Source organism: Phoxinus phoxinus, assembly GCF_949152265.1.
Source record: "Phoxinus phoxinus genome assembly, chromosome: 2".
NCBI lineage: Eukaryota > Metazoa > Chordata > Actinopteri > Cypriniformes > Leuciscidae > Phoxinus > Phoxinus phoxinus.
Genome location: NC_136877.1, coordinates 21,925,452 through 21,952,270, shown reverse-complemented (window position 1 = coordinate 21,952,270; position 26,819 = coordinate 21,925,452). Strand labels below are relative to the sequence as shown.

The following is a 26,819-nucleotide window of genomic DNA, read 5'->3' as shown; positions in this document are numbered from 1 at the left end:
TAAAATTAAATTGCAGCATGTGCACCTATGCATTCATATCAACCATTGGTCAAATTGCTCTCTAGATATGATATGAGCTACAAAAAAGAAAAACAGACACATTGGGCCTCCATGAAATTTCCTTTCATACATCACTAAATCTGCACGTTAAAAAACATTACGCAAAAAAAAACCTCTGCAAATTCACAAATGCTTCATAAACCTTAGATTTGGAAGTTAAACGTGTGCATACACTCGATAGACTTGTACCCATAGACTGTAAAAAAAATATGGACGTAGTGTACGTGACGTCACCCGTAGGTTTCTGAAGAGCATTTTTGAAGCCTAAAGTGGGCGGAGCCGGCCATCGCCATCTTGGCCTCGCGTCACCGCTCTTCACTCCCGGATAACAGAATATGGGCAAAGAGGCGGAGAAGATCAGCCTGGCTATCTGAAACCACGCCCACCTAGCTCGACATTATGTAGTTAGCTCAGGTTTGGGAGCTAATGCTATATGCTACTCACAGTACCAAGTCTGCGACTGCACAGGGCCTCGCGCTAAAGTGACAGTTGATGATTAAAATCAGAATGCCAATTAAAAGGTCCTGTTTTTGCCCTTTGAAATATTATAATAGTTAAAAGACATGTAAAGTGAAAAGTAAGTGAGACCGTGTATCGTGATTCTGTACAGCTATTCTGCTAGTTGAAAATGTATTATACAGTAACTTACAATATTACTCTGAGAGTGTGTGTGACCGTGATTGTGCATACATGTCAGTCACTCTTTTTTACAGTCTATGGTCCGTCAGCGTCAAGTTCGTAGAGAGCTTTATTATTCAGTTCATTTTAAATTCTGATTTTGGCCGCATTTCAAATGGGTCAAACCATAGATATATTAACGTTACCTATGAAGCTCAAGTAAATGCGCTAGAAATCCACGCTCATTCAAGGATGTGCATTTATTGCATGGACGGAGAAACACAGACACCTGCAGGATTTCATCTGACGGTACATAAGCATGTTATAATCTGTTCCAGAGCAACGGTACCCCAGAACGAGTGTAGCCTTTATATCTGTAGACGTTTTTAAATCTGAAAACTCCAAAAAGCAACGAAATTGTCAGACATCCATTAGTGCATGTTCACAGAGGAGAACGACTGGAATACAGCGCTGGCTGTTCTCACGAACGACACTCGACGACAACGGCGGAATCCAAAGACGTTTGCGAAGTAATGGGTGTATTAAATTATATGAAATAATCCAGAAAAGAGCACAAACACGGCAGAGATGGCAAGTTCAGCAGCTGGAATTTGCCGAGGTGAAGTGACGGCTAAACCGGCTAGCATTGACATCATCCGGAATCCACCCGTCACTCAAAAGTGGACACACCCTTAATTTTGCAGAACTTTAAATATTAATCAACTAAACGGGTGAGAAAAAAATTCACCCCCCTCACAGTTGTTATGAAGGGCAAAATTAGCTGTATAGACCAAAGCCACATAGAGAACCAGGCTATAAACATGTTTTTTTCTGCTGTAAAGTTGGGCATTTTAACATGGGGGAGATACAGATTTGACTCACTTCTGCAGCCAGCCTCAAGCGGCCAGTCGATGAATTGCTGTTTAATTCACTTCCGTGTTGGTTTCAAGAGAGAGACAGGGAGGTTGCCGCTTGCTTGTACAGCACATCCAATACAAGTCAATGGAGTTGGACAAAAACTACGATAAAACCTGTTGGAAAGCATCTTTTGCAGCGATTTTTGTGTGAGCATATCAGTGAACACCCCTGACCACTCCGTGAGTTTCACGTCTTTGTAAACGAAAGTTTAATTTGTTTTAGGAAGGATTATTCCAGTGCACCTATGCAGCCATTGTGGAGGTGAGGGGGAAAGCGAAAGAAACCGGAAATTCTCGGGACAGCAGCATGTGTCCAAATTTTTATCTTAACCGTTCTATTTCATCAGAAACTATCTGAAAACAGGGCTTTAAGTGTAAAATACCAAACTTGTCCTTTAAGTAAATGAACAGTCAACTGCCCGGAGCGTCGTTCACATAAGTTCACGTTCATGTTCTCACAATCTTGCATCGTTAGAATTCATAAAAATATTACCGGCCAACTGTTTCACCGTTTCATATACTTTTATTTTGTCTTGCATTTGGTACTTGGTGAGTGTTCATTTTTGGCCCTTTGTAAAGGTCAATGAATTCCAATCATTCATAAATAGGGCACATAATATGCACGCTCATTCATAATTAGAATAAACCCCACCCATGAATTATGTGTACAGGAATGCTGTGGGATCTTCTGGACTCCCTTATCAGGTTTCGCAGACCTATTGGCCATATGCCTAATAAAACTTTATTAATTCAATTGTTAATCTTGCTGACAAATTCTACACACAGAGTAGTAACAATCAATTAAAATAAATTTAAAATAGTCTAGGCGGATGTTTTCAATCATTTTTGTTTATCAGTGAAATTAATTTTCACATTTAACTAAATGATTTTGTTATTATTATTATTATATGTTATCATAGTAAATAGTGTCATCAGTTTATCTAAAAGAACACAAAACGTTCTGATGTTTTACACCACATTAATTGGTGTTTGGAAGCAGCTGTATTTTTTTTCCGGACCAACTAACAATTTTCAAAAACAAACACTCCTGAAAATGTATGAATGGTTTACGCAAAAAAAATCATTCTGCTTGTGTTTTATAAATGAGGTCTATAGAGTGTTTTCCCACAGGTCGAAGAAGGCACCTACCAATAGCTTTGGACACTTCATCCAGCTTCTCTTGAGTACGACTGATGAGAACTATAGCAAAACCTTGTCGCGCAAGCTGCACAGAATCAGAAACATTTCACATTATAACTATACAAAATGATAACAACTGAAATCACACATGATCAGATCATAATTACGCTAGTATTCACAATCATCATATTTCTATCTGCATTACTATACAAAGGATCCTACTCTAAAGGTCTCAATTAGAGTGAAATTAAAGAAAGAACTTTTGTCCGTCAAGGTCAGAATTGAGTAAAAACAAACACACTGACGAGTTGCTTTATAGTAGAAATTTAAGTCGTAATTCTACTTGAAAGAGACCCTGACACTGTTTTTTTCATGTTTAATAGTGTAAAGCTGCTTGATTTTAAAGGACAATTGCAGCAAAAAATGAACCTAGGGGTAATTAACACATGGTTACTGAGTCGATCGTTCTCTGGGATGCGTTTATATGATAATCGAATGTAAAGAGTTTTACTGATTAGCTTATAACGCTAGTATATGGGGCAGCGAATAGAAATCGCTAGTTAATACCACTAACAAGGCTCAAAATAGCCTCACACTAACACGGTAGCATAATGAGGGTCCCTACATGCAAACCGTCTCATGGAAAACAGTCTCCACCAGTCGAGCCACGAACGCCGTGCTAAGTGAGCAGGTTTAAATCACAGTTCAGCTCACATAGCACTGCGTTCGTGGCTCGACTGGTCGAGACTGTTTTCCAAAGATGGCTCCTGCCTGTAAACGCGACGTGTACTGTCTTTATAAAGTATCTTCTAATTAAGCTCTCTGTACACTTACAAAGTTCTCAATGCTTTGGTTTGCATGTAGGGACCCTCATTATGCTACCGTGTTAGTGTGAGACTATTTCTTTTTACTTATATTCGATGCCCCATATACTAGCGTTATAAGCTAATCAGTTTTTAGAGATAAAACTCTTTACATTCGATTATCATGAAAACACATCCCAGAGAACGATCGACTCGGTAACCATGAGTTAATTACCCATAGGTAAATTTTTCGCCGGAATTGTCCTTTAAGGCAATCTATTGTATGAAGTGTTATATAAACATAACCACATCACTATGATCAGAAGCTTTCTTAACTGCTGTTTTCTCACCGCTGTCACTTTTGTTGTGCGTTTATTTTATTATTGATAGGAAATCATGTAGCACATATTTACTAGGGCTGGGCAAAAAATGTGATTTTTCGATTAATAGTTTTTTTTAATGTGGTCGATTCAAAACCGATTCTCAAAGGCCACAAATCGATTTATTTTCCATATTTATTTATCTATCACCCAAAAGCCAGTATTATTTTTCCTACACGGTTTATAGCCTTGCAGCCTCCATGTTACAGCTAATGCTCAGCTAATGTTAGTTTTCTCTTAAACATAAAATAACCTGATCCTGATTGATCAAGGCATGCAACTTTTCTAGCATCAATTTTCAGCATCAATTTTTCATCTTGCATCAAAATCCTGCCCATTCATTGTATGCATTTGAAGTTGGGTTTTAAATGTACCCAAGTGTACCTAAAATAAAAATAGTTTAATATACAGGTTTGTGGCTCTTTATTAATTAACCACTTTACCACATTATTTTTTTATAAATATAGGATTTGTATTAAATCTATATTCATTGAGTCGAATCGGGAACGAATCGAATTTAGACCTTGTGAATCTAAATCAAATCGGAACATCAGAATCGATACCCAGCCCTAATATTTACATATTTATCTAAACACGGCTCTCAGCAGTGTGGGCAGCGTTGGGATGTTCGCAAATGGTATATCGATGCGAAGGTACATGTATTTCAAACTGTGTAGTACACCTAAATGAAAGAAAAAGAACTTTGCTGTGAGTGTATCGTATTATTTGCTGTGAGTGTATCGTGCGTATTACAGAATCAGATCTCGTTATCAGAATCTGATGTATTGTTAAAATCACAATTTCATAAAGGCCATCAAACAGTAGAAATGAGAAGCGGTAGGGTAGTAAATGCTTGCCGGATTGTCGACTGTACGAGGCAAACCTTTGAGAGCGGAGTTCTCCCTGAACTCTGACTGAGACCTCTAGTTTGATGACTCATTGTGATTTCCGTGAAAGGGGTGGGGGGACGATAAATAAAACCTGAGGAATCTTACCTCCTCCGCATAGGCTTTTCCGATTCCATCTGTGGCCCCAGTCACAACTACAGGGAAAAAGACAGAGTCAGAGGAAGAGAGAATGTAAATCATCACACATAATCTCAACCTATGTCTAAAGACACTTTGACAGCAAGTGTAATTATACATATTGATAAACAGTGCTTAAAACACAAAGTATTAATTTTGCGAGAAAAGAAAGATGATGTCATTAATTTCATTAAAAAAAAAATAACCGTATTTTATTTGGAATTAAAAATAAAAGTATCCAGGGACTCTCGTGCATATTAAACATGGATGTCTGCTGTATGAGCTGATGGTGAGACCATGGAAACGACAGCAAAAGAGACGACATGTTCCTCTACCATTCTCTATTACACTCTTAAAAATAAATTATCCAAAAGGTTTTTGCAATTATGCCATAGACAAATCATTATGGGTTCCCTAACGTTTCAGTAACAACTTTAGGTTTATGAGTGTAGATTATAAAACGTTCTTCATACACAACTTTTTTTTTTTTTTTTTATAGGCATCTATGGTTCCAACTGCTAAGAAAAGGTTCTTCAGGTTATTAAATGTTTTTCAACTAAGAAAAAAAAAGGATCTTTTAAAACCTGTTCACTGGAAGGTTTTTTTAAGCAACCCAAAATGGTTCTTTGTGGCTTCACTTTGAAACCCCGCCACAAAACCTTTATTTTTAAGAGTGTAAAGAACTTTTTTCCAGTCTAAAGAACCTTTTGGGAAATTAATTGTTAAAGGTTCTTCATGGAAACATTCACACTGGTAAAAAATAAAAGAAAGTAGTAAAGGTAGAACTGGCATCAATGGTTCCACGAATAACCTTTAACATCCATAACCTTTGGACAAAAGGTTATTTATAGTGGAAAATTAATCTTTAGAATATTAAAATGTTCTTCAACATAAGAAAAAAAAAAGGGTTATTTTAGGAACGGTTTACTGGAAGATTCTTTGGGGGAACCAAAAATGGTTCTTCTATGGCTTCACTGTGAAAACTACTTTTGGAAACTTTATTATCAAAAATCTAAATGCCAATAAAAGAGCCTTTATTTTTAAGATTTAGTTGCCCAGGCTTCACCTAGACAACAGGCCCTGTCACCACACATATGCGGTTCACCTCTGTAAAAAAAAGCTTGAAGGCAAGCAAAGAGGGAAACGTCTTCACATTTATAGAAAGAGCAGAAAAGCATGAATTCATGCATGGGTCCCTCTTCACTGGGCATCAAGGACATGGGACAAGCATCCCCACCCTTTAGCCAGGCATCTTTGGTGTCAGAGATGACAGTCCTGATTAAAGATTTACATGGGCAGCCCGCATACACCGGCTGGAGTAACACAAGAGAGTGTGGAAAGGGAGGGGTGGATGACGAACAATAAGACAGCGCAAGGGAGGAGCGAATGAGGACTGATCCTGGGGGCAGTTAAAAATAGAAAGGGAAGAGTGAAAGCAAGCAGCTAACGGAGAGTACAGTTGGGAGGGGGCGGCACACAGTTAGAGGCAAGGGAACCATTTTCCCAGTTATTTTTAAGCACATTTACAATACATTACTCCACATGAGCGGAGGAAAAAAAAAAACACTGGTTGGGACGAAACGCTCCAAGGGTGTACTGCTAGGTGAGGACATGCAGAGAGAGTGAAATTTTGTATGAATGCTGCTGTATGGCGAACTGCCACCATCTCATAACACACCCTGAGCAATGTCCTACAACACATTCTGGAAATGTGAATGAATGGGAGTCTTATTCAGAAAAACTCTACTCTCACGTGTTTAGCGCTGTTGTATCACATCTGTACATTAGTTTAACTAGACATCAATGTAAAGAATACGCATCTGTTCACTACATTCGTTGTTGGATTATCTTGCATTTTAAGGCTTTGACATATTTAGAATTTCATTAAAAAAAGCTTGTCCTTCATCTAAATGAAACGTTAAGAAAAATTAAGTTAATGCATTACAGTTCATAAACATTAACACAAATAGCTTAATATAAGATATGGAACGTACCAGTCAAGGTCTTGCTTACTACAGTTAAAGGGATAGTTCACCTATTTATCGATTTAAATTCGAATTATATACAATTTCATTTAAAAATCACAATATATTGATAAAAACATTAAAATACCACAATATGCAATGGATCATCATGACTATAGTATACAACTGCATGGCCAAAACGATTCTCATTCTATTGAATTATTTTTACTGAGAATGACAAACAAATGGTACATGATAAATAAACAAAACACATACTAAATGTTTGTTACTTTATTACTTTTATTACAATTTTTAGATAAAAAAAAAACCAGTAAAAACAGCATACTGTAAAATATTATTATAATTTAAAATAACTGTTTTCTATTATATCATGTAAATGATCCCTCTGATGGTAAATATGGATTTTCAGCATACATTACTCCAAGAAATATTTCTTGTTATTATCAATTTTGAAATGTGGAACATTGTGTGGAAACCGTGATGGGTTTTTTTTTTTTTTCAGGGTTCTTTAGAAAATTCCAAAGCATAGCATTTATTAGAAACGAAAATCTTTTGTAACATTATAAATGTGTTTACCGTCACTTTTGATCATTTTAATGCATCCTTGCTGAAAAAAAGGTAGTGTATTTAATAGTTAGACTTTTTGTTTACTGAGAAATTAACATTTTCACTTCATTTACATTTTGTTAAAAAAAAGTTCCTCCAATAAAAGGTTAGCAGCACTATCCGGTTTACTTTCTAAAAATCTGGCACAATATTAAATACTATAAGCCTGCATCTGAGTGAAAACATTCACAGATTGATGGTGAATTTGAGCATCATCTGTTGGAAAATGTCAGGAAAAACAAATCTTCGGAAAGTGATGCCAAACCTGACGATGAGGAATTTGGGTCAGTGTAATTCAAGTTATTTTTAAAGTATATAGCTAAACAATGACGTTCAACAGCCCAGTGAATAAAATGATCACACAAACTGTACATTAGTCAGACACCCGTCGGCCATATGAAAAACAACAGAGAAAACTGCTAAATAAACCTTCACTAAAACTGCAAAGTTTAATAACCTGGGGAAGCATTTCAGTTTTGCAAACATGCAAAGGGGCGACAGGGGAAACACCCCTTGTAAATGTCACATCCGTAACTGGCAGGTTATCACTAGCATGAAAAAAAAAAAAAAAAAAGTGTTTGTCGTCGACCTTCTCGAGCTACATATCAAAAGATTAAATGCTGGAGTCTGGTCAACTGAGAAATGATGTTATAAGAGTGAAGACGACGCCCCCTCACAGCACACACTGATGCTGCTGCTGCTGCTGCTACTAAATATTCTGAAGGCTAAAAAAAGAACAGGAGATTAAAAATACCAGGCAGGCACTGCAGCCTCGTCTGGAACAGCTGCAGCACTTGAATACAAACGAGCCTCAGCTTCCCCCGGCATCACATGCACCGCACTCGCCGACCAGGCCGTATACATGCCGTCAGAGACCCGTGCATTTACTGCAGCTGCATGTCACACAAAATGGAGAGCTGTTTAGTGAATTAACTGACAAGGATGAAGCTGGAAAAAAAGGGTACAAGAACCCTGACTGCTAGCTGCCGTCCATTAATAATGAATTTGTTTTTGTTTCATGCCACAAATACTGCCGCAATCATCGCAGGTTTAGATTAAACGTCTTATCATCAGATGAATGTGTTTGTTAACAGTATAGCTCAAGCTAGTTTACTTACAAGTCAATTTTCTGTAACAATTGGGCATTGTTCTTCAACAAGCCCGCAAGTTTCTCTCTCAAACCTGGAAAACTTTGAGAAAAACAAAAGTGCCATCCCTCACTGCCCTTGGATGTTCCCATGTTTGCTGTGTTATGTAATAGCACACCCATCTCCGTCCGCAGACCGGGATCCTCCTTCCTCATTGGATGCCGCAGTAGAGGATTCAAAGTGTCTCCTGGGCCCCCACTCCCAGTAACATGCTTCTTTAAATAGCATGGGGTGCCACGTGCCTCTCTCGACGGCTTTATTTGCTTCACATCAGCGGCGCTGTTCAAAAGGACGGTTTTAAAATCGGCTGCTCTAAAAATAGACCGAGATGCATTTATTTTTCCCTGAGGCAAGATATTTTCAGAAAGGGGGAAAACTATGTGAATGTCTTCCGCGATCCGGTGTGCAGTACAGTAGCATTACAGCAATTCATAAATATCTGTTAATAAAGCAGCATTCAGAACAATGTGCAAAAGAGGGGAAGAGCCTTCAATTAGGGGAGAGCAAAGGAATTGCAATCAATATCACATTTCTTGCTGAAATATCGCACAAATATTCATAATTATGTCACGTCGTTGTGGTGAAATGCGTACATGTAGTCGCACGTTCAAGTATTTTCTATTCAAATTCTCAGTTAATGACATTTTGACATTTAGAATTCCCTGGAATAAAGATAAATCACGGACATTTATAGAGGGCATGGATGAGCTAAGTGAAGACACACTTCCTCAGTGCATGTTCAGGCATTAAAGAATATTCCAGGGATCAAAGTCCGTCTATATTAAGTATAATTTTCAACTGACTGGTTAATAAAAACATATATTGGTCTGTGTTTATCGATTAATAATAGTGTAAAAGCACCAGAGGAGTTGAGAGAGAGAAAAGGAGGCAGGAAGCACTGTGCACATTGTTCCATGAGAAAGAGGAGGGAGTGACAATAAAAGAGAGCTAAACGGAGGGAGATAATATGCAAAACAAGGAGACGAGGCACGTGTAACTGAGGGTGCTCTTCGTGAGAGATGTAAATACACACGAAAACTCAAATGTCCAACTGCAGCTCTCATTCAGTCATTTAAATACATTCATTCACAAAAGTATACTACCCACAGACATGCATATAATAATTGCTGAAAAAAATAAAATGCAATTATTAAAAGGACAAAACTTGTATGAAGAAAACATATTTTTTATGCATATTTTTATATTTCTTATTTTCTGTTATGTTATGTTATGTTATATAAGATTGTCTAAATGCCTTCAAGGGATTCTTTTGACGAAATTAATCCATGCAACTACTAATTAATAACTAATAGGGACTGGAACTTTCAAGCCTCAAAGAGGATATTAGAGTTCACAAGATTCCGGCACTGTATTCCAAGTCTTCTGAATTCAGCTTTATATTAGGTACAAGCCAAAAAAAGTTGTTATTCACTGATAATCTTCATCTTCAGTGAAATATGAACTGCTGCAACTGGATCACAAAATCAGTGTGTTGAATGGATCAAGGTGTTCTTTGAAAAAATCTGACTTGAAAAACAATGACACAAATGACAAAGCTATATCGTATGGCTTCAAAAGTGAGGTGTGAAGAACAGGCCAAATTTAAGCTGTTATTCGCTTAAAATGTTCACATCTTCCCTAGCTCTCCTTGGTGAAAGAACTACTAATGCAGGATTCATGAACAAATGAATTTGGTATAAAATATTTTCGATTAACTATTTGGTTCAGAAAACCAGTCATTGAGTCATTGGAATATACATTTACAAACAGGAGTCGGGACCTAATAATTTTTACGTTCAAGTCAATGATCACAGGTCCCTGATGTTAAAGTGCCCCTATTATGCTATTTTAAAGTCTCCTAATTTTGTTTTGGAGGTCTCATACAAGTTTTTTTCAATGATTCTCAAACAACTCCATGGATGAATCAATCTCTCTAAATACCTCGTTTCCACAAGCTACTCTGCTCTGATTGGCCATATATGGCCCAGTCTGTTGTGATTGGTCTACCGCGTACAGTGCCTGTCGGAAACAAAAACACCCTTTACCATAACTGAACTTCGGCTCCTTCCGGCTTCCTACAGCTCAGCGATTGTACACCGTAAACTAAAGACAGAAACGAACGATGAAGTCGATTTTACCATATTAATCGCAACTTGAGTCCAAAGATGAAACAATGGAAGAGCTAGTTATTCAACCTGGACCTCCATCGCAAGAACAACTTGAGCAAAACATTTCCCAGTGATACATTACTTAGTTTGAGGTACATTATGAGATGTTGCAACTCAATTCCTCACCATCAGCATTAGGGATGCATCGATCCGATATCCAGTATCGGTATCGGCTCCGATACTGCCATTTTTGCCGGATCGGGTATCGGTCAGACGAGGCCGATCCAAATCCGATATTGTGCGTATACTATTCTGTGCTATTGTTAAGCCCCACAAAAGGCACAAAAACATTATAAAGCACCATAAAGTTGTCGTGCACTATATTATAAGTGTTCGGAAGCCATTATATAGTATAATGTGAGATAGAAATTAATATTTAAGGCATTCAATTCAAGATCACATACACTTTTCCCTCCGCTGCGGCTGTCAGTCATTCTCCAGTCAGCATCAAGCAGCGCGTCGCGTTCGGTACGACAGTCAACACGATGAAAAACTCTCTCCAAGATGATTCAATGTTACTATAATTATACTTGATCTGTAAATAAAGGTCTATGGTTTTGCATTAAACAACTTTATCTTGCTGGACTTTGTTACTTTCTACCGGGTGTCTCCCACAACACTGCAGTCGAGTCAGAGCATTATTATAACTGTTCTTCACGCGCACAGTAACTGACATTTAAAACGGTTTAAAGAAAATGCTCAATAAACTATTGCATAGATAGATACTGTATAATACACTACGCATCAATATGCCTTTCCTTTGTGCTTTGAACTTTTCAATGCGGACTCGAAGCGCTGCGCGCTGTGACTCGTGTTGCTTCAAGCGCATCATTCTGCGCTCGGGATGCGCATAAGCATTTTGTGCCGCACAGTATTGGAGCCTTTCATATCATAATACAGCGACGCAATGAACGATTATTAATAGCCTTTCTAGTTCTGTACTATCCATCATATGTTGCTGCCTTATTAAACCGCTGTGCTATACATTTAAAACATGTCTCAATTTTATAGTAGGCCTAGGCTATATATAAATAGATTTTTGTTATCTTGTTTTTCATGAATGTATTTTACAACAATACAAAGAGCAATGTGTAACGTTTTACCAAATTTAGTGTTACACTTATTGTCTCATATTTGTTCCCCACTAAATGTTTTTTTCATGTTCAGATTTAATACAATTATTGTGCTCTTGTGATTTTTTTAGGCAAAATTTTACTCCTGAATTATCCACTAATCTAGTTTATAATAGCATTTTTGTCACAGATTATGATCATATTTTTTTTTATTTGTTGTTTTTCTTTATAATGAAGTTGTCTGTATTAAGTAGATTGTGTTTAACACACAAAAGAGTGATTATCAGTTCAACACACAGAGTTATAGAAATTCTACTTGATTAAAAAGAAAAAACTGCCCTGGTATCGGATTGGTATCGGTATCGGTCGATACTCAGAATGTTTGGTATCGGATCGGATCGGATCGATTCTGAAAAAATTGTATCGTTGCATCCCTAATCAGCATTAACAAAGGTATGTCCATCAACAAACCGATGTATATTTTTCTAATTTATTGTGGTGAACATGTGGGAACTGTATCAATAACAGTGCATACATTAGCCGAGCTCTATTGTGACTGATGTAACATGTAAATCAAATCTTGCTCCATCCTTTAACTTTACTCAAAGTATAGTAAGAACAACAGACAATCTGCATTACAGTTTTAAGTAATAAGGGGCTTTCGCACCAGAGGAACCTTTTCATAGTTCCTAGAACTATTGGCAAAAGTACCCGGATGTCGGCGCGTTCGCACCGCAGGAACTAGGAAAGATTTTAGTTCTTTATTATTTTTTTTGGAGGAAATAATTAGCTCCTACTTCAGAGTAGGGTCTAAACCAGCACAATAGGAACTATCAGTGATGTTAGTGTTCACGGATTGGCCGAACGCACGCGAAACACCTACAATTTTTTTATAAAGCCATGTAAACACACAGATTATAGCCTATATGTTTACTCCAGAAACTAACTATACGAACATGGAAAACAGTAATAGATGTGCCTCTTAACCTTTACGCTGAGGAGAAAATCCAACGCAACTTTGAGGGGACCAAGAGAAACGCGAGTATGTATTTTTGCTCAGCAAGTGACACTGGACATCAACCGCACGTAGGCCTGTTACGATAACAAATTTTGCTGGACGATAAATTGTCCAAGAAATTATCGCGATAAACGATAATATTGTCGATCTGAGACCATTTTCATCTAGAATAATGATAATGGCATAATAATGCACATACACCTTTCAAAATTCAATAAACGTTTATTTCCAAAGACTAGCCTATTTAACACTGAAAATGTAAAACATTTTCAATATCCACAATAACAATGAACAAAACAACCAAAAACAATAAAAGCAATGGACTCTAGGTCTCTCAGTTCACACAGATGATAATGAACTCATAGTTCTTTTCTTTTTTTAAATGAACTAAGTTCACATATCTAAAAATGAACTAGTTCCCGTTCATTTATTAAATTATTTTAACAAAGATGTAGGCTATTATTAATAATAATAATGTTATTTCAACACAATATCTCGTTATTTCGAAATAATATGTGTGCGTGCATCTGTAAATCCGGTGACGCGTGTATTGATTTTTATTAATAAACAAGTGTTCTCTTTCATCATCTCGTGTTCGAGATCCACCTATGGGAAGGGCATCCGTACCTGACCTCTGCAGAAGCATCCAATTGCACCAAGTCTGGCTAGACAGACAGAAGCGCGCAGCCAATGCCAGGTAAGGCCCCGCCCCCTTACCTAGTGGCATATAACGCCTGCAAGCGCTGCTATTCTCCAGTTGACATTCGCTTCTCGCGATCTCTGCACTGACACAGTTCGGTTGGATTACGCTGCTCACTTTCGTGTCTTCAGGAGGACATATCGCCTGATCAGCCTCCGTCAGACGTGACAGTCGTTTTTTCAGCCTTTCTGCTGTGTTCTGCATTCGGAGCCGCCCGCGCTCTCGCCGTTTTTCACCTGCTCCTCCTTCCACGGCTGCCCGCCACGGATTTTTCCGAGTTCTTCTCCGGAATGTCGCTGTCTAAACCTTCCGCTTCTCCGGGGAACAGCCTATCACGGGCCTGCCCGGCCGCGTGTGGTGCGCTCATCGCCGCTAAGGACCTTCACCCGTTCTGCGTGGTCTGCTTGGGCCTTAAACACGCTCAAGAAGCCTTGGAGAACCCGGAAAATTGCAGTCACTGCCTTATGCTGCCCAAGAAGCTTTTACGACGTCGTCTGAAAGTTGCAGCGACCCAGTGCTCCGAGCTCGGCCTCTCTGACTCGGATGGGGGACACGGTGACGACGACGCGCTACCGGGGGACTCCCGGGGCGCCGCCTCTCTCATTTGGGCTGACCAGCCCAATCCCGCATTCCCCAAAGAGGACATCTTCGCGGGCAACCTCACGCTCGTCGACGAACCGGCCGGTTCCGGCGATGAGGATGACGCGGCCCTTCTTGGGGTCTCAGAGGACGAGGAGGCCATCCCGCCCTCTGGCTTTCCCCAGGCTAGCGCCCACACGGCCTTGCCTCAGTCCATCCTCCTGGAAGTTTGTGAGCGAGCGGCCGCTCGCCTCAACATGGAATGGCCGGCTCCACAGAGCGCCACCGACCAGGAGAGGGATATTTACGACGGGAAAGTGCTGGGACCCCCTCCCGGTCCGAGAAAACAACTCTTCCCCGTCCTTCCAGCGTGCGCGAAGCACATGAGGCACAATTGGAGCGACCCCCTCGACTTCAAACACGGTCTCACGGGTCTTGAGGTGAAGGACATGGCAGCTCATGGTATGGGTGACTCCCCCGCTATCGAGCCTTCCATCGCCAGGCACCTTAACCCCGCTCAGGGAGGGCTGCTCGCTCCCCCGAAGCCGGTCTTGCCCAACAAGATGGACCGTTTTTCTGCCTCAGTTCACCAGGCCGCATACAAATCCTCGGCCTTGGCTGTCAGGGCCCTGAACGTCTCTTCACTCATCTCCGCTTAACAGGCGGAGATTTTGGACGAATTAGGGCAACAGCTGGAAAAGGGAACTCCTTCTCTAACCTTGTGGAAGGAGATCCTCACGGTGAACGACCTCGTCCTCCGTAACGCTCGGCAGGCCGTCCAAGCCTGCGGGCGCTCTATGGCGCTTTCTGTGGTGGGAGAGCGCGCGCTCTGGCTTAACCTGTCGGGCCTTCCTGACAGTGAGAAGCGGCGCATCGCGGGCGCATCGGTGGAGCCCGGCCGGGCTCTCTTCGGCCCCGCCGTCGCATTGATGCAACAACGGTGTGACGACAAAAAGAAGGAGGATGAGGCCTTCAAGTTATGCCTTCCTAGGAAGGCGGCCCCACGCCAGGCACCCCCTGCGCGTTTGCCTAACCCACCTGCCATGGGACGACATTTCCACCAGGGCAAGGAAAGGCCCCGCAACAGACCCCCCGCCCCACGGCAGAATAACCCACCGCCTGCTAAGCACTGGGGAAAATCTACTCCCGCCGCGGCCGCGGCTGGAAGACCATCTAACCCTACCCCCACCGACTCGAAACGCAAGCGGCCTGCCTGATGTTCGGCCGGTGGGGGCATCGAGTCCACTTTCACGGGCTACGAGCCCTTTGGACTCTCTTCATGTCCAAGAACCCCTGTCCAAAAGACGCAGGGTCTTTCGCGAGGCTGCCCAGCCCATGTGTTTGTTGAACGTGTGTTCCCCCCTCACGTTCGAGGGGTCTGTTGTGAGGAAAAGTCACAAAGCAGTGTCACCACACCGCACACACTCACTTCCCCTCACCAAATTATTAAAGGCTTCGGCCCCAGTGTTCCCCCAACACAAAACACACAAAAAAAACAAAAAACACATTAAAACAAACGAATCAAATGAATTCGTTACGGAGAGAGGATCTCTCTCCGCAGAGAGAATTCATCTCCCTGCAGAGAGAGAACATCTTTCTAAACCCCGGCATGTCGCCCCTAGTTCATCCACTAGATGGCGCCATTGCATCACAAATGAGTCAGCTGGATTTTACACAGCTCCGCTGCGGCTCGGGTGGGAACACTCGCGAGTCACGAACGGGCTTGGCAAGCGGTTTCGGCTCCCGAGTGGGTGATGCGCACTATAATGCAGGGCTACAGATTGCAGTTTGCAATGAAACCCCCGCATTTCAACGGCGTTCTCTCTTCACACACGGAAGAGAACGCTTCACACATTCTGACAGAGGAAATATCCTCCCTCCTAAACAAGGAAGCTATTCAGGTGGTGCCCCCCAGTCTGATGAATCAGGGATTTTATTCTCGTTATTTCCTGGTCCCAAAGAAGGACGGCTCTCTCCGCCCTATCTTGGACCTTCGTGTGTTGAACAAACATTTGAGGAAATACAATTTCAGAATGCTAACTCATGGCTCGCTCGCCCGCGCCATAAAACAGAACGACTGGTTCACATCGGTAGACCTGAAAGATGCTTTCTTCCATATAAGCATTTATCCGCCACACAGGAAGTTTCTTCGTTTCGCCTATCAAGGCACATGTTACGAATTCACAGTTCTGCCGTTTGGGCTCAGCCTAAGTCCTCGCAGTTTTTGTCTGTGTGCGGAGGCGGGTTTAGCACCCATGAGAATGTCTGGTCTGAGGATTCTGACATACATAGACGATTGGCTCATAATAGCCGAATCGAAGGAGAAAGTGTTGCAGGACACCTGCCGTGTGCTCGCGCACGTCACATCTCTCGGGTTCAGAGTGAATGTGAGCAAGAGCAATTTTACACCCAGTCAGAATGTCATTTTCCTGGGCTTGGAGTTAAACTCAGTCTCCATGCGAGCGCGTCTCTCTCAAGAGCGCGTTCTCTCTCTAATGAACTGTCTATCGCAGTTCAGAGAGGGGGCGAGAGTGCAATATCGCACATGCCTCAGGCTGCAGGGTCTTATGGCTTCATCCATCCAAGTTGTGCCACTGGGACTCCTGAGAATGAGAGCGTTCATGAAATGGGTTTTGTCACTACATTTCAGCCCGATTCGCGATCTTTGCCGCTCTGTAATAGTGACGCGCGCCTGCTCGGCAGCCGTGCGACACTGGAAGAGCGCAGACTTTTACGCACAGGGAACCCCTCTGGGGACGGTTATGATGCGGAAAGTTGTGACGACAGATGCGTCCTTAACAGGCTGGGGTGCCACCCAGGAGGGCAGAACGGTGAACGGTCTGTGGCCGAGCAGACTACGTTCAGCGCACATAAATTATTTAGAGCTGTTGACTATTTGGAAAGCTCTGAATCATTTTCTGCCTCGCCTGCAGGGACATCATGTTCTCGTACGCTGCGACAATACCACGGCTGTGGCTTATATCAACCGTCAGGGCGGCGTGCGCTCGTCGAAACTTCACGCTCTAGCTTACAAGCTTTTGGTGTGGAGCAGACGGGTTTTCCTGTCGTTACGCGCGACTCATGTTCCGGGCATTCTGAACAGAGGTGCGGATCTTCTATCAAGGGGAAATCCAATCTACGGAGATTGGCGCCTTCACCCCCAGATAGTGGATATGTTATGGATGAGATTCGGACAGGCAACCGTAGATCTATTCGCCTCGCGCGAAAACTACCATTGTCCTATGTTCTTCTCGCTAAAGGACGTGGACGCACCCCTCGGGGTAGATGCACTGGCCCACCCATGGCCCAGAGTGCTGCTGTATGCTTTTCCTCCCCTGTGCTTGATAATTCCAACACTGGCCAGGGTGAGAGAGCAGAGCCTGTCTCTCATTCTGATAGCACCCAGGTGGCCCAAGGCACCGTGGCTGGCGGAGATAATCCCTCTGTTATATGCCGAGCCGTGGCGCCTCCCCCCACGCACGGACCTATTGTCCCAAGCGAACGGGGAGATTTACCACCCACCCCCGGACAGGGTGGCTCTCTGGGCCTGGCCCGTGAGAGGACGAACCTAAGCGCACTGGGGCTTTCACCGCGTGTGATTGCCACTATACAGAATGCCAGAGCCGTTTCTACACGGTCCTTATATGGCTGTAAGTGGCAAGTGTTCGAAGGGTGGTGCAATGGGCGTGGTCTCACATCTTATCAGTGCTCAGTTCCTGATATTTTGTGTTTCCTTCAAGACCTCATGGAAAAAGGGAGGTCTTTTTCCACCATTAAGGTCTACCTGGCTGCGATTTCGGCCTGTCATGTGGGCTTTGAGGGCTCAACAGTCGGGCAGCATCCTCTAATCCGCAGATTTATGAAGGGTGCCCGTCGCTCTTTGCCAGTCGTCAGGAGAACTGTTCCTGAGTGGGACCTCTCCATGGTGCTGGAGGCTCTGTCTCAACATCCTTTTGAGCCTCTGGGAAGTATTTCCCTTAAGCTGCTGTCCTTCAAGACAGCTTTGCTCTTGGCCTTGGCATCAGCTAAACGTGTCAGTGAGCTACATGCACTCTCGGTTCATCCCTCGTGCACTAAATTCTCTCTTAGTGGAGATAAGGTTTCCCTTAAGCCTAATCCGGCCTTCATGCCGAAGTGCTTCCCTGCGTTCACTTCGGAGGTGTTGGAGCTGTCCGCTTTTCACCCTCCACCGTTTTCCTCCCCGGAGGATCAGAGGCTAAATGCTCTGTGTCCTGTCCGTGCTTTACAGACATATATGACCAGGACCAGTGCGTTCCGGAAGAGCGACCAGCTCTTTATTTCATGGGCGCCCCCTCACAAAGGGAGTCCCATATCTAAGCAACGCCTCTCACATTGGCTTGTGAATGCTATAGCTGTGGCTTATGAATCAAAAGGAGTGCAGCCCCCAGGGGGCATCAGAGCTCATTCCACAAGGGGCTTAGCCGCCTCTTGGGCTTTGTTTAGGGGAGTGTCACTGCAGGACATCTGCTCCGCTGCCAGTTGGGCTTCTCCTCATACCTTTGTGCGTTACTACCGGCTGGATGTCACCAGAATTTCGGTAGCACATTCGGTTTTAGGGGTGGGGTCTTCTTAGCCCTTCCCTGTAACCCCGTTGGAAGTAACGAATAAGGAGTGAATGGGCCGGCTGGCCATGCACATTCCTCTCACCAAGCACGTATTTCCAATCCTTCCTGGGTGTATATATGCACATTGGTGTTGCTGGGGTTATTACCACATACATGTTTCATGTCCTGCATGTGCACAGCAGTTATGTGTGTGCGTCAGGATTGCAGGTTCATGATTATGGGACGTGTCTGGCACCGCCCCCCTGGGGCGACCGTCCTTCTCTGGCTTTCAGAACCTCACTGTGAGTGTATTGGGCAATCGGGGAGCTGTCCATGTCTCTCCCATAGGTGGATCTCGAACACGAGATGATGAAAGAGAACAATAGGTTACTGTCGTAACCCCGGTTCTCTGAAACATCGAGTGGAGAGATCCACCAGCTTTGCCCCGCTTGCCGCACGAGAAGCGAATATACTTACTGGAGAATAGCAGCGCTTGCAGGCGTTATATGCCACTAGGTAAGGGGGCGGGGCCTTACCTGGCATTGGCTGCGCGCTTCTGTCTGTCTAGCCAGACTTGGTGCAATTGGATGCTTCTGCAGAGGTCAGGTACGGATGCCCTTCCCATAGGTGGATCTCTCCACTCGATGTTTCAGAGAACCGGGGTTACGACAGTAACCTATTGTTTTCTCTAAAAGTGTCGACTCGGCTGCAAAGATGAAGTTGACGATCGCCATCTCCGTGTGAACGCGCTTATAGAGAGAAATGCACATAAATAAGCCTAATAATGGATTAATCAGAGAGTAGCCTTTTTCTTTTTTCGTTTTGAATTATTTAGTTTAAAGACATTTCAAGCTTTGTGTATTTGATGTATTTGTCATGTCTGTGTGAGGCATACACTGAGTTTCGTTAAGTTAGGATGTGCTCTAGTTCACGTGCGCAAGTGAGCGCGCGGGCGCCTCCGTTATATTTGTTTCGTCGGCCTATTCATTAAATACAGGCAATTGGTTGATGAAAAATTGATTAAAATTAAGATACAATTTATACAAAACGAAATTCACTTTAAAGAAAGGCTTTCTATAACAACTTCAACGGTCAAAATCATGTCTGACCCGCTCCATGTCACATATTGCGCATCCTATCTTACTCGGTCGTGGTGTTCACTTTTCATAAATCAACATAATGGAAAAAAAATAACATTATAATATTTTAACAAATATGAAACGCGCTTTTTTTAATGGCTATAGTATAGTAGGCCTACATATCCTACTCTCTATTTGTACAAATTTCTGCACATTAATTTTATTCTGAATTTTGCACACACAAGTTGAAAGGCATTTGTTCAAATATGATGAGTTCAAAAATCAGATGAGTTCTCTCGAAAAATCTCTCGTTCACGTTCATTGTATGTAAAGTGATTCGTTCAGTTCAGCGAAAATATGAACGCGTTCATGCACAACACCAGTTTTAGTCGATACTGTTTTACAACAAATGCGACATACCGGCTCGCTCAGGTTAAGTGGTTCACCACGGTCATTCGGTTTGAATCCGAAGTGCTCCCACACTGCAGCTGTCGCGTTTGGCTTTGAAACCAATTTCATGTCACAACTTGCGTCTCGTCTTTTCTCTCTTCTCGGCAGTCGCCTCAAGCACTCCTGCCTTCCCACACAAAGTCCATGTGACTGACAAGCGCCGCCTCCCCACACAAAAGACAATGCAACTGACAAGAGGATTCACTTCTCCTACGCTAAGGAAACAAGAGTTGTCATTCAGTCGCGGATAACAAACAAGTATGCAAATGAAATTATCGCGGCTAGAAAAATTATCGAGGTCATTTTTTTTTATCGTGCGATTAATCGATTTATCGACTATCGCGACAGGCCTAACCGCACGCCATATGCTAATAACTTTTCATATACTGTCTACTTTCTATGTATAACAGTTCTATCTAATAAAGTATTAGACAGGACTGTTAGACAGATCGTAAACTAATGAACACGAAGAATGCCAGCACTGTTTGTTTGCTCAGGCTCTGGCTGGCGTACTCAGCACCGTCAAAATAAAAGTCACAGCAACGAGCGCGGCTTACGTCACTTCAGAGTTCCTACTGGAGGACCGTTAGTTCTCAGGGAACCACCCTGGTGTCTAGTTCCTAGAACTATCCGGTGCGAAAGCCCCTAGTGGCCCACAGCTGATTAGCAGAAGTTTTTCAGTAAGACAGTGATACCGTGATTTAGCCAGTTAGCAGGAGATCTACACAATATAAAATACAAATCGAAGTATTTTGAACAGCGGTAGAAAATCTATACATCAATAATTAGTCATCCTTAGAGGTCGTGATTCTGAGGAACAAGTTGGTCAAAATTTACTGGGTGCTGACCCATCTTTCTAGAGCAAGCGTTTTGCGAATCCCGTGTTGAACTCCCGCGTTGAACGAGATTTGAGAAGCAGTCTTCAGTAAAATGAAGGTAACAGAGTAAAAGTTTGGGATTATACTGCTGTGGTATCGTGGTAAAGATTAATTTTAACCACTGATTCCATCTTCACAGCCTAATCGTTTGGAAGTGAAAATAAACCAAATTTACTCACAGCGGAGAGCACAGTGCCTTGACGACATGATATCCACATAAACGAGCTACAGCAAGATGTCCTGTCCACGCAGAACGTAGGCGGGCATTGTGCAAATGTAGTAAGTTGTGACGTGTGAACTCCAAACGACTCGTTTGAGCGGTTCAGAGCCGACTCTTTCTTTTGAGATAAAATAACTACTTATGATGCACTTACAACTTTGCAGACTGTTTACATTCACATACAGCTACATTACACACTGCGTGAAAGGTAATTTTCCAAAATCCATAATAGGGGCACTTTAACAGCTCACCAGAGTAAGATTACCACCTTGAAATGATTATCACCCAATTATCAACTTGAAATTCAATTTATTTGTCACACAAAGCGAGTTTATGCATTCAAATTTGAAATATAGCGCACAAGTGGCATGGACTAACCTACTGGCTTTCATACTTTAATAATATTTGAAAATATATATTAAATTAATATATTAAAATATGCTGATTCTCTTTTGAAGATTAAAAGGGGCATATTTGTGAAGACATACAAAACTATCTATATTTTACTTAAGATTTTTACTATATAAGTGGTTCACAATCACAACCAGGGAGCCACATTTCTAAGGGAGTGGCATCATACTAAAAAAATCAATAAATAGGGATGCACAATATATCAACCAGCCACCATATCTGTATCTACCGTTATATGTTCATTTTAATGTTATAGTTATCGACCCAATAAGACAATTTGGCTGATATATTAAAGCAGATAAAAAATGGATTATTTCCTTAAGCTGAGACACTTTAGATGCCCACTGTTTACCATGATGCTTTTGAACTGCTTGAAATATGATTGAAATCACTTTGAAAAGAAAAATAGTTAAAGGATTAGGCCTAGTTCACTTCAGAATTAAAATTGCCTGATAATTTACTCACCCCCACGTCATCCAAGATGTTCAAGTCTATCTTTCTTTCATCAGTCGAAAAGAAAATAAGGTTTTTGAGGAAAACATTCCAGGATTTTTCTGGATATAGTTGACCTCAATGGGTACAACAATTTGAAGATCCAAAATTGCAGTTTTAATGCAGCTTCAAAGGGCTCTACACGATCCCAGCCGAGGAATAAGAGTCTTATCTAGCCAAACAATCTGTCATATTAAACAACAACAAAAAATATATATATATACCACAAATGCTCATCTTGCACTACCACTGCGATGCGCAACGCATTACGTAAGCACGTTGAAATGTTACGTGCGTTCCGGTTCAAAAAGGTAGGGTAGGGCGAAAAACTCCATCTCATTTTCTCCTCTAACTTCAAAATTGTCCAACATCGTTGTTTTGCCTTTTATTTATTTTTTGTAAATGGCGTTTGACTTAGTCTTTGCACGTTGGTTGTGTAAACACTAGGGCGGTACTTCCGCCTGTCACGCGTAACCTTTCGAGGTGACTACGTAATGTGTGATGCATCGAAGTGCTAGTGCAAGACGAGCATTTGTGGTTAAAAAGTATATAAATGTTTTGTTGTTGTGGCGAGCAGGATGAGGGCCATGAGAGAATGGCACGAGGCCGGTGGCGTGATTACTGATGAGCGACACCTGCCTCGTGCCGTCCTTCCACGGCCCTCGACCTCGAGGCTTGAACATCTTGGATGACGTGGGGTTGAGTAAATTATCTGGAAATTTTAATTCTGATGTGAACTAATCATTTAAGTGCAACATGTGCAGCACAAGTCTGTCATATAGTTAATATAAAATGATAATGAAAACACTACTGTATAAGAACGTTGTGAAATATTTGTACGCCGTGTTTCAGCGTTATTCAGGGAAGAGCGCATCCAGAACGGAATTACTATAAGTTCATTTTATGCATATATAAGTTATATGTTTTTGTTGTATAATATCTGATTATTAACCTCATATAGGATGCGCTTTGTTGATTTAATTTACCCGCTAACAAATGATGCTTTAGTTTATGGCGTAGCTCAAACAGCAATATTCCTTTATTTGTTTTATTTGTTACAGTTTTAAACAGTTCTATTTATTTCAGAGATTTCTTTTTCAAACATATGAATGCATTATTAATAATAACTAGCTCTTATTTTATCTCGTGTAATTTTTATCAACAATTGGTTTAATTAAACATCATTTCATTATTGTCCGTACGGAGGCTAGGCTATTCCATTGCATTTATTTTTAATATCAGAGCATCCCTAACAATCTTTAATAACCAAAAATGAATAAGTATTGTTTTTTTTATTGAAGAACAAACAGCTTTCGAAACTTCTGGAATCAATAATGAATATTGGTTCATTAAATTAATATATTATCAATACTATCAGTTTCTGTTAAAAAAAAAAAGTTTGAAAACAAGCAGCTGTCATAATTCCAAAACGTTGAGATCCACTTATTTATATTGGTCTAAAAGCAAAAAGTAAATAGAAATATAATTTACAAAACAGATTACTTTTAATCAATGACACGTTCAGTGCTTGTCATTGGAGGATCGACATCTTCCGTTCAAACATTGTTTTACCGTTTAATGACAGACAAGAGAAGCCACTTGATTAGATATGAGCAAAGCATGATTGTGGTGACTGGTCTAAGGATGATGGACTTTTGAAACTCCACGTACGATAAGCTCATGGTCAAAAGTCAAATCTACCAAGAAGGCAAATAGACTACAGTCAATGTGAGGATCACTCCACCTCCTGTGCTAAAAAAGCAAGGCATTATCCATTGGTTAACTCCAGATCCCACCGACACTGGTGGTCCTCACTCGTCATCATCACCTTCATCCCTTTGTCACAGAGTGCATGTCAGTTAAAGGGATAGTTCACTTAAAAATGAAAATTCTGTCATCATATAATCACCCTCAAGTTGTTTCAAACCTGTATGAATTTCTTTCTTCTGCTGAACACAAAGGAAGATATTTTGAAAAATGTCAGTAACTAAACAGTTAACTGATCCCATTGACTTCCATAGTAGGAAAAAAAATACTATGGAAGTCAATGGGACCTGGTAACTGTTTAGTTACTGACATTTTTCAAAATATCTTCCTTTGTGTTCAGCAGAAGAAAGAAATTTATACAGGTTTGAAACAACTTAAGGTTGAGTATATGATGACAGAATTTTCATTTTAAAGTGAACTATCCCTTTAAGAACCAAAGCCATGAACTAATTTATTACCTTATGTTTCTATGAGCTTCTGCATCTTTAAAGCTGCAGTCCGTCGTTTTTCCTCTTTGTCGCCATCTCTGTTAGAAATCTGCAATTGCAGTTATTCGCGGAATTATTAACTGTGCGTGGGTAGTAAATCGGCATGAAACAGCGCGGATGAACACAATGTATTGAGGCTGCCGCGTCGCTGTGGATACTGTAACGTCACTGTCATCAGCAATCTCGGAGTATACTTTTTGAAAGTGTCAACATTAGAATTTTCATCGGAAAATGTCATCTGAACAAGTAAGTAACATTCACTTTTGTTCTGACCAAATTCGGGGGGTGGGGGAAGCATTGCAGTAACGTTAGGCTATATCATGCTGATTAATTCTAACGATTGCTTATATCACGTCAAAACGTGAAAAATATATTTTTTCTGTAGCCACTCTGAAGTCCGAAGTCTTTGGGTTTTACAACTGGTGAATCTCCAGTTGTCACTGGTGATTGTCTCTTTAAACTTTCGGGATCCGCCAGACCGCCATACCAAGTGCTAAGCTAAACCTCCACCTCCATCATCCACACACGCTAGCCGGGACTCCTTCTCTATGTGTACAGAAGTGACGTAATGACGCAAAGACATGCTCGAAATTCCCGCGGAAATCCACCAGTACCACTGGAATTAAAATCATTATTACAAGCTTTCCGTTTTGAATCGAGGTAAGGCAAGCAGATCGTTTTGAACACTGGCTGGTTACGTTTTTTTTCAAAAATGTCTTTTTTGATATTTTTAAACCCAAAAAAGTGCCGGACTGCAGCTTTAAAATCACCATAAAATCAAATATACAAATTTAGTTTTTGATGGAATATTGCAGTATTTTGTTATACATGATTTAACTGTGCACATCATTGTGTTTGTAATTTCATGTGCCCTTGGTTTTTTATCAAAAATAACTTCCCCTCCCTCTTGCAGTGACATATCTTCTCTGCTCTCTGATGACGTGATTAATGGCGTGAGGGCGGGACAACCTGTCACTCATATGAGTTAAAATAACGCAACGCTTCAACAAAAACATTTTCCAATCGATTAACAAAATCGTGTTTGTCTGTCTTTAAATGTGCATACGTTATTGTTAAAAAAAAATATATATATATATTTTAATAACTGTGGCAACGAGAGCCTCCTACCCGGAAACGTCAACGGTGGGATCGTATAGCGGATATGATCAGTGGAAGAAAAAGTTAGTAAAGTTAGTAAAAGGAAAAAAAAATTAAGCTCCAGCCCTCATCTTGATAGACAAAAAAATGTTGTAGAAAATAATTGCTTCACAATGAATCATCAAATGCCTATCATGTTACCATCATGACACACAGTAACTGATGGCTGATTGTTGGAGCGGCTTGCCTGAATAATGTCAGTGCAGTGTGTGTACCAACCTGCCCATTTCCCGAGTTTGGATGCCCTCATCAAATTTCCATTCCCCACAATCCACACACGAATCCCGTTAAGCAGACAGCACAGAGTGCACACCGACACCCAGGCCACAGTGACAACACCGATCCAAAACAGTGCATCTGTCAGCAGCTCCATGATAACAGAATCAACGTGCCTCGGTGTCTCACACACGTAAGATCACAACTGTTTTCACAGATACTGCACAAAATACAAATAGCCGAGAAAAGCTACACGTTGTCGGCTCGGTAGTGTGCAGGATAACCAGCACATCCGCTTCCGTGTTGATTACGCGTTGTGCGTTAATCTGCAGACTGCTTTCTGATTGGATAGAAGATCTGCGCGTCACCGTACACACTACATCATGCCCGGCGAGATAGATTTAAGGTATGAATAAAACATTGTTTAAAAAATATGGTCCGTCTCTGAGATGACAAATAATTTAAATTGTTTTATTAGAATCATACGTTATCGCGGAAACAATTAAATACGTAGCACGTTTAAATATGTAGCACTGTAACACTGGGGAAGATGGCCCCCTTAGAACAATGTGCATTTACTTTTAATCTGTGAAATATTTAGGTATAAATTAGCATGTGCAGGATGATGATGATGTGTTATTATAGGAAATAAATAGAAACAAAACAATGTAAAATGATTCCAAGAGAGAGGCCATTATCCTATTACTGTCTGGGGTAAGCAGCCACACATTTTAAACTTTTACAAAATGCATAAATGACTTTTGATATAATTCTTATTAATATCTTTTTTTTTAAGTGTCATTGATGTAAAATCTTATATCAACTACTCTATTTAAAATGTAATTTTGACCATTAAAAAAATAGACCAGACTTTT

The 26,819-nt window shown here is 41.3% G+C and overlaps 1 protein-coding gene across 1 annotated transcript in view; it reads right to left on the bottom strand.

Annotated features, from left to right (window-relative positions):
* hsd17b12b (hydroxysteroid (17-beta) dehydrogenase 12b) overlaps nucleotides 1-26,319 on the bottom strand; it is a 38,946-nt gene extending 12,627 nt beyond the window's left edge. The window contains exons 1-3 of the mRNA XM_079637790.1: nucleotides 25,948-26,319; nucleotides 4,914-4,960; nucleotides 2,745-2,820 (exon numbers count right to left, since the gene is read on the bottom strand). Coding sequence (XP_079493916.1) covers nucleotides 2,745-2,820; nucleotides 4,914-4,960; nucleotides 25,948-26,101 — 277 coding nt within the window. The 5' untranslated portion in view covers nucleotides 26,102-26,319. The remainder of the gene's footprint in view (nucleotides 1-2,744; nucleotides 2,821-4,913; nucleotides 4,961-25,947) is intronic.
* Between the last annotated feature and the right edge of the window lie 500 nt (nucleotides 26,320-26,819).